This window comes from Condylostylus longicornis, unplaced genomic scaffold (genome assembly GCF_029603195.1).
Source record: "Condylostylus longicornis isolate FDR11 unplaced genomic scaffold, ASM2960319v2 ptg000022l, whole genome shotgun sequence".
Taxonomy (NCBI): domain Eukaryota; kingdom Metazoa; phylum Arthropoda; class Insecta; order Diptera; family Dolichopodidae; genus Condylostylus; species Condylostylus longicornis.
Genome location: NW_026577991.1, coordinates 4763783 through 4777416, shown reverse-complemented (window position 1 = coordinate 4777416; position 13634 = coordinate 4763783). Strand labels below are relative to the sequence as shown.

Here is a 13634-nt window from a genome sequence, read left to right as displayed (position 1 = left end):
AGTAATTTTATAAAAAGCAAGAAAAAAAAAACCATTGGATAAGTACTTATGTTCAATTCCGAAATTTTATGCAATGACTAGAGAGGAATTATAATATTATTATGGATCAATAAGACAACAAAATAATTAAATTTCAAACCAAAAATTATGAATAATTTTTATACTTAATTATTCATAAGTGTACATGCGTGTGTTGTATGGAACGTGAAATTATGTGGGTTCTATTGTTATACAATATTTCTTTTTTTTTCTTTCAGTACTAAAAAGTAACAATATTTTTTTATTTTTAGGGTACCAGAAATAGAAATATAAAAATATTTTTTTTTTTTTTCATTTCTCTTACAACAAATGTAGATAATACATAAGAATTGAGCATTTCCAAAAAAAAAAAATAATTTTAATAAAAATAAAAATAGAAAATTAAAAAATTACAACATTTTTTTGGAAATTAAAATTTGATAAGAAAATTTTTTTGATATTTTTAAAATAAAACATGAATGTATATCCATCTCTACTTCCTTTAACAACTTTTTCCGAAAATTTCCGAAGCACATAGGTAGACCGTACACTCGTGCTACATTAAAATCCCCGATTTGCTACATTAAAATCCCCTTTTATATTTATTTCGCCCTAAAGCTATGCAATAAAAGAAAACATTTTGAGTAAAAAAATTATTGTACTTTTTAATTTTTTAAGGGAGGCAAACAAATTCTTCTGAAATTACTTAAGGTAACAATAATGTGAACAGTTATAATATTAAATTAAGTTAGAAAAATTAAGAAATAATTTTTTTTTATTAAAATTAAATCTTAAATTTAAATTTAATCCACGGAACTTACAGTTTGATTAAATTTTTTAAAAAATTATGATTCAAATTTCAGATCCCTACTTCATTTATTCTGCCTTTATATTATTTAATTATTACAACTTATATTTGGTTTCGAAGTTAAGATAAAAGTCCAAATTTTGCTTTAGAATTAAATCTAAGATTTGAAATTAATTTACTCTTTAATTTATTTATTTAAAATTATACAACTACAATTTTCTTACTTCATATACATAATTTAAGAAAACATCCTCCATTTTCTCCAATAATTTCAAAAGTTTCAAATAGAATTTTTAATCTTTTTTTAATTTTCACAAAAAAAAATAATTTACTCAGAGTTTATTAACACGAAATTAATTTGATTAAAATTAAACGAAAAAAGAAAATTAAACTGATAAAAATTTTATAATCAATATTTTTTTATTAATTTTGTAAAAAAAAAAAAAATATAAAATGACAGAAATTATCATTGAAAATAAAAAATAATTTTGCAAATGTCATGACTTTCAAAATGTCTGGTCTTTACATTTATGCTTTGATAATTTTATTAATATTTTTTTAAGAAATTTAGTTTAGATTCTCACCTTCTGGGTACTCACAATATTCTTATTCAAAGTATTCTTAATAATTATCTATTAATTTTTAAATAATAAATTAAATAAACACAAAAATTATTTGAGATTTTTTTTTTTTTGAAATATTTATCAGATAATGTAAACAAATAGAAAAGAGAAGAGTTTTAAAAATTAAATAATTTGGTCGTATGTGTCATTTCCTCTTAAAGAAAAATGACACACTTAGTTAGACTGACACAAAAACGTTGTCATCTTCTTTACTTAATTTTATCAAGAATAATATTTTTTTCGATAATATTAAATGAAAATTTTTAAATAATTTAATAAATTTCAAGCATTAGATCAAATTTCATACAAAATTTTTAATATTAATTTTATTAATCAAAATAATTTTCTTATTTATTTTAAAAGATTTTTAAATTTGATTACTTATATAGAGTTATTTGATCGTTTAATTTTTAATGAGACTAAACAAATATAAGTAAGAAAAAGTTATCTAAACACCAAGTACTATTGAGTTTACAAGGTTGCTCATTACCAAGTACAGGAACTAAATTATTCATTTTTACCAATATAAACTTGTAAAATAACTATTTAAAATTCTAAACAAAGAAATTTTTTTTTTACCTAAAAAGGCCATTGTTTTCCATATTTTTTTTAAAACTTATTATAACTCTACATATGTATATATGTATATATATATACGACAAAATCTAGCTTACAAAGTAAAAATTAGCTTATATTTATATTGATATACACTTGTAATACTCAATATAACTATATAAAATATAAACTATAATTAAAAGGGCAAACAAAACATACACATTTAACTATGTACAACTTTGTTTAGTTATATTATATAACATATTTTTAATTAACATATAAATATGAATATACACATACATACGTATCCAAAACTAAACATAACAACATTATGTTGTATTACTTAATTATATGTATATACATAAATATAGCTATATATTTCACTATTATAACATTTTTTGTTTAAATTAGTTAAAAGAAATATTTTAGGGTTACCCAAAAAAAAAAAAAAATAAAACAAAGAAAACTTTATATTTGACCTTACTATTACTACTATATGAGAGCATTTATCGTACGATACAACAATAATTTAATCGTAAAAATAATATATTGGTACATATAATATTGATACGTAACTTGTTAACAGTTGTACAAAGAATTGTTTCCGTTTATTGAAAAATTTTTTATTAAATAATTTTTTCAATATTGTTTCCAATAACGTTTATTGTAATATATCGTAAAATATATAGCTGACATTATTCTCAAATAAAAATTTTATATAAAATTGTTGGTAGCGATGACTTAAAATTTAAACTTTTATCACTACAAAGTATGACTTCAATTTTGAAGTTACAGATACATACCTTGTATGTTATACAAGGAGCTACATAATTAGAAATTATTTCATTCAGACCACTTAAATATTTCTATATTTATTACTTAATTTTTATTAATTCTTATTAATTTTAATTTGAATATTTATTAATATTTTTGTCGAATTTTAATTAATTATATGCATCTAACTTGAATTGTGTTTGGAGAAATACATGGTACGCAATTTGGTCTCATGTAAATACGGTCTATTTTAATTTAAAATCTTAATATAATATTTTCTTAATTCATATTCGTTGTGCGCGTGTTGTTTAACGCCAATAATCAGTCGCGTTCCTACGTTGTATACATTGTATAACCATAAATATTTATTATTGTATACAAATAATAAAACATCTATCTATAACTATAGAGAAGCTACCAATCTATATATTTTTTTAATTTTATATCGTATAAATAAAATTAAATTTATATACAGTCGAACACGCTCATTTGAAACAAATATATAAGCAAAACAATTTTGAATACGAATTGTATATATTATGTAATTTGTCTAAAATAAATATTTGTCTAAATATAAAAGACTAAGGCATTTAATTACATTTAATTTTTATTAAGAAATAAAAACTAAATGTAATTTTTTTAATTCTTCATACTATGTATTTGTAACGTTTAATTGCAACTCGCTTAATAACACAAAACTTTTTATATAAGCACAAAAATTTTTGATAGTTTTGTCAGTATGTCATACAAAGAGTATGACACAAATTTTGATAATGTTGTCGCATTGTTATTTCTATTACAACATTTGACATAAAAAATTTAATGTTGCGAATAGGAAATGAATTACAGTACAATACGGATATATGCGTGTTTCATACATGTAAGCGTGCTCGATTCTGTATGAATGAATGAAAATTTTGTTTATAAATATTATAAAATATGCGATTATTTTATTTTTTCATTATTAATACTTTATAAATTTTATTTTATCTATTAAGTCAAGGACATTTATACAATAAATTTATTTTTTGTTTTTGTTTGCATAACATTTTTGAATTATTTTCTATTTCTTTTTTAATCTAATTTTAAAATATTTAAATTTTGTTTTTGTTTTCTTTCTTATTTTGTCTAAAAATGTTTTCAAATGTTTTTCTTATTCAAATAAACAAAATACTTTTTTTTTTTGTATAAAACAAAACACATAAAATATTTTAAATTGTTTTTATTATTAATTGTATTTTGCGTCTTCCATAATTAATTTTAATTTAAAAAAATGAAAAACTTTTTTTTTCACAAAAAAAAAAAATGTGTGTTTAAAATCATTGTCGAAATCAATAATATTGTCGCCTTATATCAGAATTATCCTAAGTTACATTTTAATAATTTTTCAGGAATTCGTATAAATTTTGTTTTAATTAAATTTAATTCTTTTAAATGGTTTTAGATTAAATAAAATAATAACAATTATAAAAAAAAATTTATTAATTTTCAAATTTTGTTCTAAAACCTGTTTTTCTAGTTGCTTACTATTTACATACATATACGATAAAATCTACGATTTAATTTAAATCTGATGAAAGTTGTGCTTATAGAAATTCTCATCAGACTTACTGCCCGATTTTTTAAAGGTAAAATGGTAACAATTAATTTTTTTAGGGAAAATTTTGAGCAGCGGACAGCTGATTTTTATTTTTTTTATAATTTTCGTCGTAAACTAATTTTAACGTAAAATCTGAGATGGTTTCAATCCGATATGCAACCAGTAGTCAAACTTTATCGTAATCTTAGATTTTATTGTACATAACAACGTAAACAGTAACTTATTGGAGTTCTGATCTAAGATGCGGCAATATGTTTTATGTCAATATGTTACACACCTTGATTTTATTTTTTATTTAATCCACGGAAAGGTAAAAAATTTTGATTTAATCAAGTTTTGATTTTAAAATTTCACGGTTTTATATCAAAAATATATTTTATGTAAGTATATACCTACATGCACCTATTTAACCTAGATACTTCGCCGAATAAATTTACCTTGTTCTAATTTTCACCCTTTACTTATTTTTTTTTTTGATCACGGTGAAAAATCTTTTTGTTTTTTTTTTTAAATACGACATTCATATTTTCTATGCATTTTCAAAAGTTAAACCGAAAATAAAAAATTATTATCGTAAAAATAAAATTGTTAACGTAAAAGCACTTAAAATTTTTAAGAACTTGTTCTTCGAATTTTAACAGACGCGAACCAAATACAAAAAACGACGATTTTTTTTTTCTAGTTTCTCTTTTATGGAATTCTTACCTTTTTTTTTATAAATGCATTACACAAGTATCTATAAATATTTTAATTTTAAAAATAAATTTTGTTCCTAAAAAACTGAAAAAAAAAATCAAAATTTAAGGTAGTAGATAATTTTGATGCTGACAATTTTGTTTGTAGAATAAGGTAGATAGGTAGAATAGGGTAAATTTTCCTTGCCCTAAAATTTTGCTGTTTTTAAAAATTATAATAAAAAAGTAAAAAAATTCAAGATTCCTTCAAAAAAAAAAAACGCAAATTCATTTAATGAAAATCTCCAAGGATATTTCTTTTTTGTTTGCCCAGATAATTTGCTTATTATTGTTCCTCTTCCTTTGCCTTATTTTTGTAGGTAGTTAGGTAGATATTCCCATTTTGTTGTTTTTTTAACTTTAATACTTACTTATTTTTGCTTTCAAAAAAAAAATAAATAAAATTTCCCTTTCCCCTTCCCCGAAATAAACAAGAATTCACAATAAATCTCAAAATAATCCTCCAGTCCTTTAAGAACTCAAACCCTTTTTTTTTTATTCATATTTTAAACTCAATTATTAAATAATTTGCAATTTTATTATTTCAATAATAGTAAAAAAAAATTAAAGAAAGAAATAATAATTTGCAATATGTTAAAAAAAAAATCTAAAATTTTTGTTATTTTAGGTAAAAATTTAAAAAAAAGGAAATTAAAAAAAAAACTTACCTGATACATTGCAGTTTTTGGTAAATCCAAGCAAACAGCACAACATAATGCCGATAAAAGACGTGATTCTAATTTTTCAATTTGACCAGAATTTGAACTGGCTGTTTTATTATGATCTAATTTAATTTTTTTTGTTTCTGGTTCATCATCATGACCCAATTTACGACACATATTATTATTTGTTGTTGTATTATTATTATTATTGATTGATGATGATAAATTATTATTTCCTCCAATACCAACACCACTACCAATAATACCACTTCCAACTCCTCCTATTCCTCCACCTCCACCACCAACAATAATATTACCACCAATAATATTATTATTATTATTATTATCACCACCGCCGATACCAATTTGTATATTCGATGAACTTGATGTTGCAGCTTGTATTGGACTATGTATACTACTGGCAGCAATAGATACAGTAGCAACACCAATACCACCCGATATATTCGAAGATGATGATGATAATGTTTGCTGTTGTTGTTGTTGTTGTGGATTAATTGTTGGTGTTGTTGTTGTTGTTGATGATGTTATATTTATTGGATTTATAATTGATGTTGCAGCAGTAGATGAAGATGGTGATGATGATGTTGCTGTTGATAATAATGTTGATGTTGATGATGATGCAGTTGCAACATTATTATTATTATTATTATTACCAACAACAACAGAATTAATAATATTTGTTGATGATGCTGATCCTGATGTTGATGATGTTGTTGATGATGTTTGTTCAACATGTATATCAGCTGCAATTAATGGTATTATTGGATTTATATGACTTGTAGATGTTGGTGGTTGTGATACAACAGAAGAACTTGAGGATGATTCTACATCCGCCATTTTTTATTTTTTTTATTTTCTATTTTTCTATTTTCACCAAGAACAATAAACTTTTTATATATATTTATGTGTATATATTGATATAGATATATATTTACATAAAATTTATGTAAGTATGTATGTATGTATGTATATATAGCAGATATTAAGATATATGTATATATATATATATATAGATAGATATATAATATGTATATATGTATAAAATATTTGGATGGAGAATAAAATTACACTTCCTTATATACTTAATTAATTTTTTTTTAAATTACACAGAAAAAAGCACACACAAAATATAATATAAAAAAAATTAAGAATAATTTGCAAAGAATTTTTTTTTCTTTTTCAAATAATCAAGATTAATTTCGACAAATTGATTTTTTGTATTTTTCGTTCCACTCTAATAAAAAGTTGATTTCTTAAAATCACATTTAAAGATTTCCTTGCTATCGAATACGAAAAAAAAAATATTAAAAATTCCCCAACTAGGTAGGCAGGTACCTACTTAAAACACATAAAAAAAAATCAAATTTTTGATGGAACAAAGAATTTTTATTTTTTCTTCTCTAATTCTGGGCTTCCTACTTTAATTTCTTCTTGGCTTACTCAAATTACACAATATTGTTTATTTTTTTTAATTTAAATTAATTATTAATATTGATTTTTTTAATATTTGCAATAAAAAATAAAAAATTTCAAATAATTTTTTTATCTTCTTTTTTTTTCTAATTTAAAATTTTCTTTTTTTTTTTGACAGAATATTAAAAATATTGAGAATAACAAAACTTATTTGACGTCTACTCTTTCCAACACAAAACGAGAGAATGAAAATAAAAATCATATGTAAGAAATGGCAAAGCTCCTAGGGAAAAAAAATTTATAAAAAAAACAAAGAAAAACATTTGAAAAAAAAATATACTAAACAACAAAGAACAAAGAAAATGTAAACAGTGTTATTATTGTTGTAAAATTGTATATACACATATGATGAAGGGAAACGTTAGTAAAAAGCATTGCCAAATTTCAATGTTTACGTTTCGAATGAATTGTCTAGGTAAGAAAAAGATAGTATATCTTTGGCATTGTTTTGAATTTTTTTATATTAATATTTTAGGTTGTTAGACAAAGTAAGATATACTGTTATATAAAAGCACCATTTTTTGACATTAACTTTTTACTACATTTTAGCGAAAGCAAAGAAATAGAGCTGTAAACTATATTAAAATTTAGCCTCAAAGCAATTTAAGACAAAAATGGTAGTGAATTGAATGTCATAGGTATTATTAAGGTATCAAAAAAGAATTACGTATTAATAGGGATTTACGATAATTAAGAGATGCTCTAATGTCATCTATTTCTTATAATTGCTTACAATCTGCAGAAATTGAATAAATCTGCAATATTTTACTTTGACAAATTTGTAACATACTTGAGTAATTCTTTAATATTCAACATTTCTCTATTATGCTCCTCTTCTAATTTATAATATTAGCAGTAGCTTCCTTTTTAAATTCCTTTAGGAAATTTAAATAGGTACAGCTGTTGTATTCAAATACAACAGAAATATTTGAATATAACAGGTGTACCTACTTAAGAACTGAAGAACCTAGTTAAGAACTGAATTATCGAAAATTGCTTATGTATGTACTTTATGTATATATGTATGTATATATGTATTTTATATTTTTAGCATACATACGATAAAGTGTACATAATTATAATTTACACAAAATTTAATGGAATTTAAGAATTTATAAGTTGTGTGAGTCATACAGGTTGCTCATTACATCCTTAATTAAACTAATTGCTTAATTTTAATTTAAAATTTATTAGAAATGATTATCTTCATTTTTTATTGAAAACGTTTCGAATCGTTTCTTTGATTTCTTTTAGTGATATGATGAAATTCAAAGTTAATGCAATATTGCAATTGTTTTTTTAGCATTTACGTTTTCAAAGCGATTAAATCCCTGATTTTCATAACGATATTAAATGTTTAGAAATAAACAAATAAGATATGATGAAAATTATTATGAACTATAAATAAAAACAAGATTTTTGTGTTTGACTTTATTGAAAAAATCAGAATTAAACACGTCATTTTCATTTAAGTTTTAATCACTTACAAAGTAACCATTTTATCTATACTTTTTTATTTTTATATTTTAAATTTGAGAATTCAATAATATTTTTATTCTTTAAAGAAAAATTTTATGTAAAGAAAATAAAATCTAGATTTATGGTGAATTAGAAATGTCCATATTATCTGATTTTTCTACACTTGGTGAGCGTTTCTTATCATCGTTATATCCAATTTTTTCTTCAGCGTCATAGTCACGTATTATAGATTCTTCAGCAATTTTTCGCATTTTTGGAGTACGAGATCGTCTTCTAGAGGAGCTTGATTTTGTATCTTTAGAATGACTGCTACGACCACGAGATGATGAACGACGTTTACTACGAGAACGTGATCTTCTTCGTTCATCTTTACTGCGATGTGATTTTTTACGATCACGAGATCTTGAACGTCTTGAACGTGAATGACTCCGACGACGTGATCGAGAACTTCGTCTACGGTCTCTTGATCGTGAACGACTTTTTCGTCGAGATCCTCTTGATCTGGATCGACTTTTTCGTCTTGAGCCTTTCGATCTGGACCGACTACGGCGACGTGATCCACGGGATCTTGAACGACTTTTTCTTCTTGACGTCCTCGATCGTGATCTACTTTTTCTTCTTGAACCTCTGGACCTTGAACGACTTTTTCTTCTAGAACGTGATCGTTTTGACCTAGACCTTGATCTTGATCTGGAACGAGATCCATGCCTTCTTTTGTCCTTAGCCAGCATTCCAATTACAGGATCTATAGCTGCTGATATCATGCTTTGTGCTTCTTTAACCAAAGTCATGGCTTCTTCAATTTCTTTTTGAGCAGCTTCATTACTTTTAGCTTCAGGCTTGGCAATGGCTTCTGTTGAATGGTATATATTTAAATAGCCACTTCTGAATTCACTTCCTTGTAATTTCAGTGCCTCAATTACACTTCTTTGCTGACAGAATTCTATCATACAATGGGTTTTTCCATCCTTTTCAGCCCATCTGGCATATTTTACTTCACCCGCACGAGAAAAATATTCCATTAAATCATCTAGTCTCCATTCATCACGAACATCAACAACCAAAATTGTTCTTCGTATTTCTTCTATTTTACGGCTATCTAAATGTGCTGGTAAAGCTGGATAAGGTGGCAAATTATGTTCCTCTAATTTGGGATCGTATGTCATTACAACCTGAAATATTTTTCGGTTATAATTATGAATTTTTATAGCAAAATTGTTTACCTGTTGGGGTGTTTGTCCTTCCAAACGATTAACTACTTCTGGTGGTAGTTTAGAATCGGCTTTTTGTAAACCAGGAACAATAGTGCCGTTTTTTGACATTTCTAAAGCACGATATTCTTCTGGAATTGATTGTACTGGTATTACAATAAGTGCACGATCAATAAATACAGTATTTGTTAAGTGCTGGGCAACTGCAACACAACTACTTTCAAAATATTTTACATAGCATATACGAGATTGCACCGGACACGATACATCACGTACAGTTGGGTATAGTCTTATCTCGTCAATTTTGCCGATATTTCCAAACAAACTTTGCATTTGATCCTTTGTAGCTTGCGGTGCAATATTGGTTATTTGCACCACTTTCGTACCAGTGGACGTGCCGCCACCAGCCATTTTTAAACGTTTCTATTATACTACAATTTAAATAAATTTATATCTTTATTTTTATTTCTAAATCTATACTTCCATGCCACTTGAAAAATGGCTGATGCCGATAAATTTACACGAGAAAACGCTTTTATATGACTTTTGACGTTGACATTTCAGAATTATTCACAATATAATGTTGTTTAAAAGTCAAGCAGGGATGTTCGATTTAATAGTTTTTGAAAAAACGTAGGATAACTGAAACGAAAAATTAAATATCAATAATTTTACTTTGATGTTTTTTATAATTTTTTGAAACTACAACAGTTTTATATTCTTAGAGTGCTGTTCCTGATATTTCAACCTTGAAATTAGAATTTCTAGAACACAAAAATTGCAATATAGAAGTGTTTTAGCAAGTTCGAGTGTAGCAATGTAAAACGACTTTTCACAGTCCTCAATTGTTTTCATACTTGTATTTCTGTATGTATAATATTCCACAGCAAACCATTTTAGTTACATTTTTCACACTAACGATTACATGATTACTTTTTAACTTTTTTACTGTGAATATAAAATATTTGAACTTTGTTAGCATTTTGACAGCACTGCTTGTAAAAGCAAAAAAGAATAGCATGAGTATAGAATTATCGTACCGTATTGCCTTCTTTTTCTAATGCATGCAAAAGGGTGAAAACAAAAATCATCTGTAGAAATTTAAATACTTAGAAAAATAATAAATGCAAAAAATCAAAAAAAAAATTTGTATTACGAAAACAAATTTGTATTGTAAATAATTATTTTTACTATTAGGGTAGGTAGGTGCTGTAATCATATGGTTGAAAATAATAGAGGTGCCATTATTCACTCATGTTAGTCTATTATAGCTATGCATATTGAATTATTTATATTATTGCATGTATTATTTATTATTAAACATATGTAATTCATATTGAAATTGGGACAAAGAATTTCAATGGATATTTTAAAAACTTTTTGGGTAATTTGTTAAAAAAGCTTACATGCACTCAGTTCTTCCCCGGATTTGTAATTGCAAATAATAGATAAACGTGAATAATTAGAATATGGGATATTTTTAGTATTTAATAAAAAAAAAAAAATTGTTTACATTTGACTTTATTGGAAAAATCCAAATTAAACACATTTTAACTTAGAAGTTTAATGACTTGAATTGCACAGTAAACATATTTTCTACATTGTTGTTCCTCTACTTAACTATTAAGATGAAAAGTAGGGAAAATATTCTATACGTGTATATATATATGAAGAGAATGCAATAAATAATTTAGGGTGAATTAGAAATGTCCATATTATCAGATTTTTCTACACTTGGCGAGCGTTTCTTATCATCGTTATATCCAATTTTTTCTTCAGCGTCATAGTCGCGTATTATGGATTCTTCAGCAGTTTTTCTGCTTTTTGGTGTACGAGATCGCCTTTTAGAAGAGCTTGATTTTTTATCTTTCGAATGACTGCTGCGTCCACGAGAAGATGAATGGCGTTTACTCCGGGAACGTGATCTTTTTCGCTCATCCTTACTGCGGTGCGATTTTTTACGATCACGAGATCTTGAACGTCTTGAACGTGAATGACTCCGACGACGTGATCGAGAACTTCGCCGACGATCTCTAGACCTTGAACGGCTCTTACGTCGAGATCCTCTTGACCTAGATCTACTCTTTCGTCGTGAAACTTTAGATCTTGAACGACTACGGCGTCGTGATCCGCGCGATCTTGAACGGCTTTTCCTTCTTGACGTTCTTGACCGTGATCTACTCTTCCTTCTAGATCCTCTGGATCGTGAACGACTTTTCCTTCTAGAACGAGATCGCTTTGATCTGGATCTCGATCTAGACCTAGAACGGGATCCGTGTCTTCTTTTCTCTTTGGCCAACATTCCAATCACAGGATCTATAGCTGCTGATATGATGCTTTGTGCTTCTTTCACCAAAGTCATCGCTTCTTCAATTTCTTTTTGAGCGGCTTCATTACTTTTAGCTTCTGGCTTTGCAATGGCTTCTGTTGAATGATATATGTTTAAATATCCATTTCGGAATTCACTTCCTTGTAATTTTAATGCTTCAATTACACTTCTTTGTTGACAGAATTCTATCATGCAATGAGTTTTTCCATCCTTTTCAGCCCATCTGGCATATTTTACTTCACCTGCACGAGAAAAATATTCCATTAAATCATCTAGAAGCCATTCATCACGAACATCAACTACCAAAATTGTTCTTCGAATTTCTTCAATTTTACGACTATCTAGATATGCTGGTAAAGCTGGATATGGTGGCAAATTATGCCATTTTAACTTAGGATCGTAAGTCATTACAACCTTAAACATTTTATGGCTATTATAACGCACTTTTATAACAAAATCGTTTACCTGTTGTGGTATTTGTCCTTCTAGACGATTAACCACTTCTGGCGGTAATTTAGTTTCAGCTTTTTGTAAACCAGGTACAATAGTGCCATTTTTTGACATTTCCAAAGCACGATATTCTTCTGGAATTGATTGTACTGGTATTACAATAAGTGCGCGATCAATAAATACAGTATTGGTTAAGTGCTGGGCAACTGCAACACAACTACTCTCAAAATATTTTACATAACAAATACGTGATTGTACTGGGCATGATACGTCTCGTACAGTTGGATATAATCTTATCTCATCAATTTTTCCAATATTTCCAAATAAACTTTGCATTTGATCTTTTGTAGCTTGGGGAGCTACATTGGTAATTTGTACCACTTTCGTACCAGTGGATATACCACCAGCCATTTTTATAATTTTTTAAATATTTTAATTTACTTTTGTCTTATAATTTAGTAATTTTATTTCTCTTAATATTTTAAGAGATTTACAATTTCCTTTTTAATTGAAAACACTTTTGTAACTTTTGACAGTCCCTTTATAGAATAAAAATCCCTTAAAATAAATCAAGCAGGGATGTTTTCCACTTTTCGTTACTTCAATAGATAAATTAAAATAGTGAACAGGTATACAATGTACAAAAATTGCACTTAGAAATGGTACTTTTTCATGGGAATAAGGTCAAGATAATTGCTTTCAAATATTTTTAAAGACTGCATTTGTGTTTTTTCGGTATTATCAATAAAGTACTAGTTTTGCTTAACTTCTCATACTACATTTATTTGGCTTAGTAACGTATATTTATTTGGCTTATATTCATATATTTTCTATTTATAAAATGAGAAAGTACAGTGGTTTTCGAAATTTATACGAAATAATTATCAAACATGTATT

At 26.0% G+C, this 13634-nt stretch overlaps 3 protein-coding genes across 4 annotated transcripts in view; all 3 read right to left on the bottom strand.

Moving 5' to 3' along the window:
* The window catches only part of LOC129606968 (zinc finger TRAF-type-containing protein 1 homolog), a 37005-nt gene extending 29571 nt beyond the window's left edge, over positions 1–7434 (bottom strand). The window contains exon 1 of the mRNA XM_055517621.1: positions 5781–7434. Within this exon, the coding sequence (XP_055373596.1) occupies positions 5781–6632 (852 nt within the window). The 5' untranslated portion in view covers positions 6633–7434. The remainder of the gene's footprint in view (positions 1–5780) is intronic.
* A 1256-nt stretch (positions 7435–8690) lies between these two features.
* Positions 8691–10491, bottom strand: LOC129606846 (probable splicing factor, arginine/serine-rich 7). Its single transcript, XM_055517433.1, has 2 exons — positions 9971–10491; positions 8691–9919 (listed from the first exon to the last, which is right to left on the bottom strand). Exons 1-2 carry the CDS (start codon positions 10367–10369, stop codon positions 8867–8869), a joined length of 1452 nt encoding a protein of 483 aa, XP_055373408.1. The 5' UTR covers positions 10370–10491; the 3' UTR covers positions 8691–8866.
* A 981-nt stretch (positions 10492–11472) lies between these two features.
* On the bottom strand, positions 11473–13268 carry LOC129606841 (probable splicing factor, arginine/serine-rich 7). 2 transcript variants are annotated; one of them, XM_055517424.1, is made up of 2 exons: positions 12220–13268; positions 11473–12180 (listed from the first exon to the last, which is right to left on the bottom strand). In XM_055517424.1, exons 1-2 carry the CDS (start codon positions 13146–13148, stop codon positions 11649–11651), a joined length of 1461 nt encoding a protein of 486 aa, XP_055373399.1. In that variant the 5' UTR covers positions 13149–13268; the 3' UTR covers positions 11473–11648. The 2 variants fall into 2 exon arrangements, with proteins under 2 accessions (XP_055373399.1, XP_055373400.1); XM_055517425.1 differs by having other exon boundaries at positions 11473–12701; positions 12753–13268.
* Positions 13269–13634: the final 366 nt, after the last annotated feature.

Bases quoted from the DNA above. Each gene is read 5' to 3' on its own strand.
- LOC129606846 (XM_055517433.1), bottom strand. From the start codon at position 10,369: ATGGCTGGTGGCGGCACGTCCACTGGTACGAAAGTGGTGCAAATAACC. The intron at 9,920-9,970 runs GTAAACAATTTT...AAAATATTTCAG, and splicing joins AAGGACAAACACCCCAACAG to GTTGTAATGACATACGATCC.
- LOC129606841 (XM_055517424.1), bottom strand. From the start codon at position 13,148: ATGGCTGGTGGTATATCCACTGGTACGAAAGTGGTACAAATTACCAAT. The intron at 12,181-12,219 runs GTCTAGATCGAG...ATCTCGTTCTAG, and splicing joins AGACACGGATCCCGTTCTAG to AAGGAAAAGTCGTTCACGAT.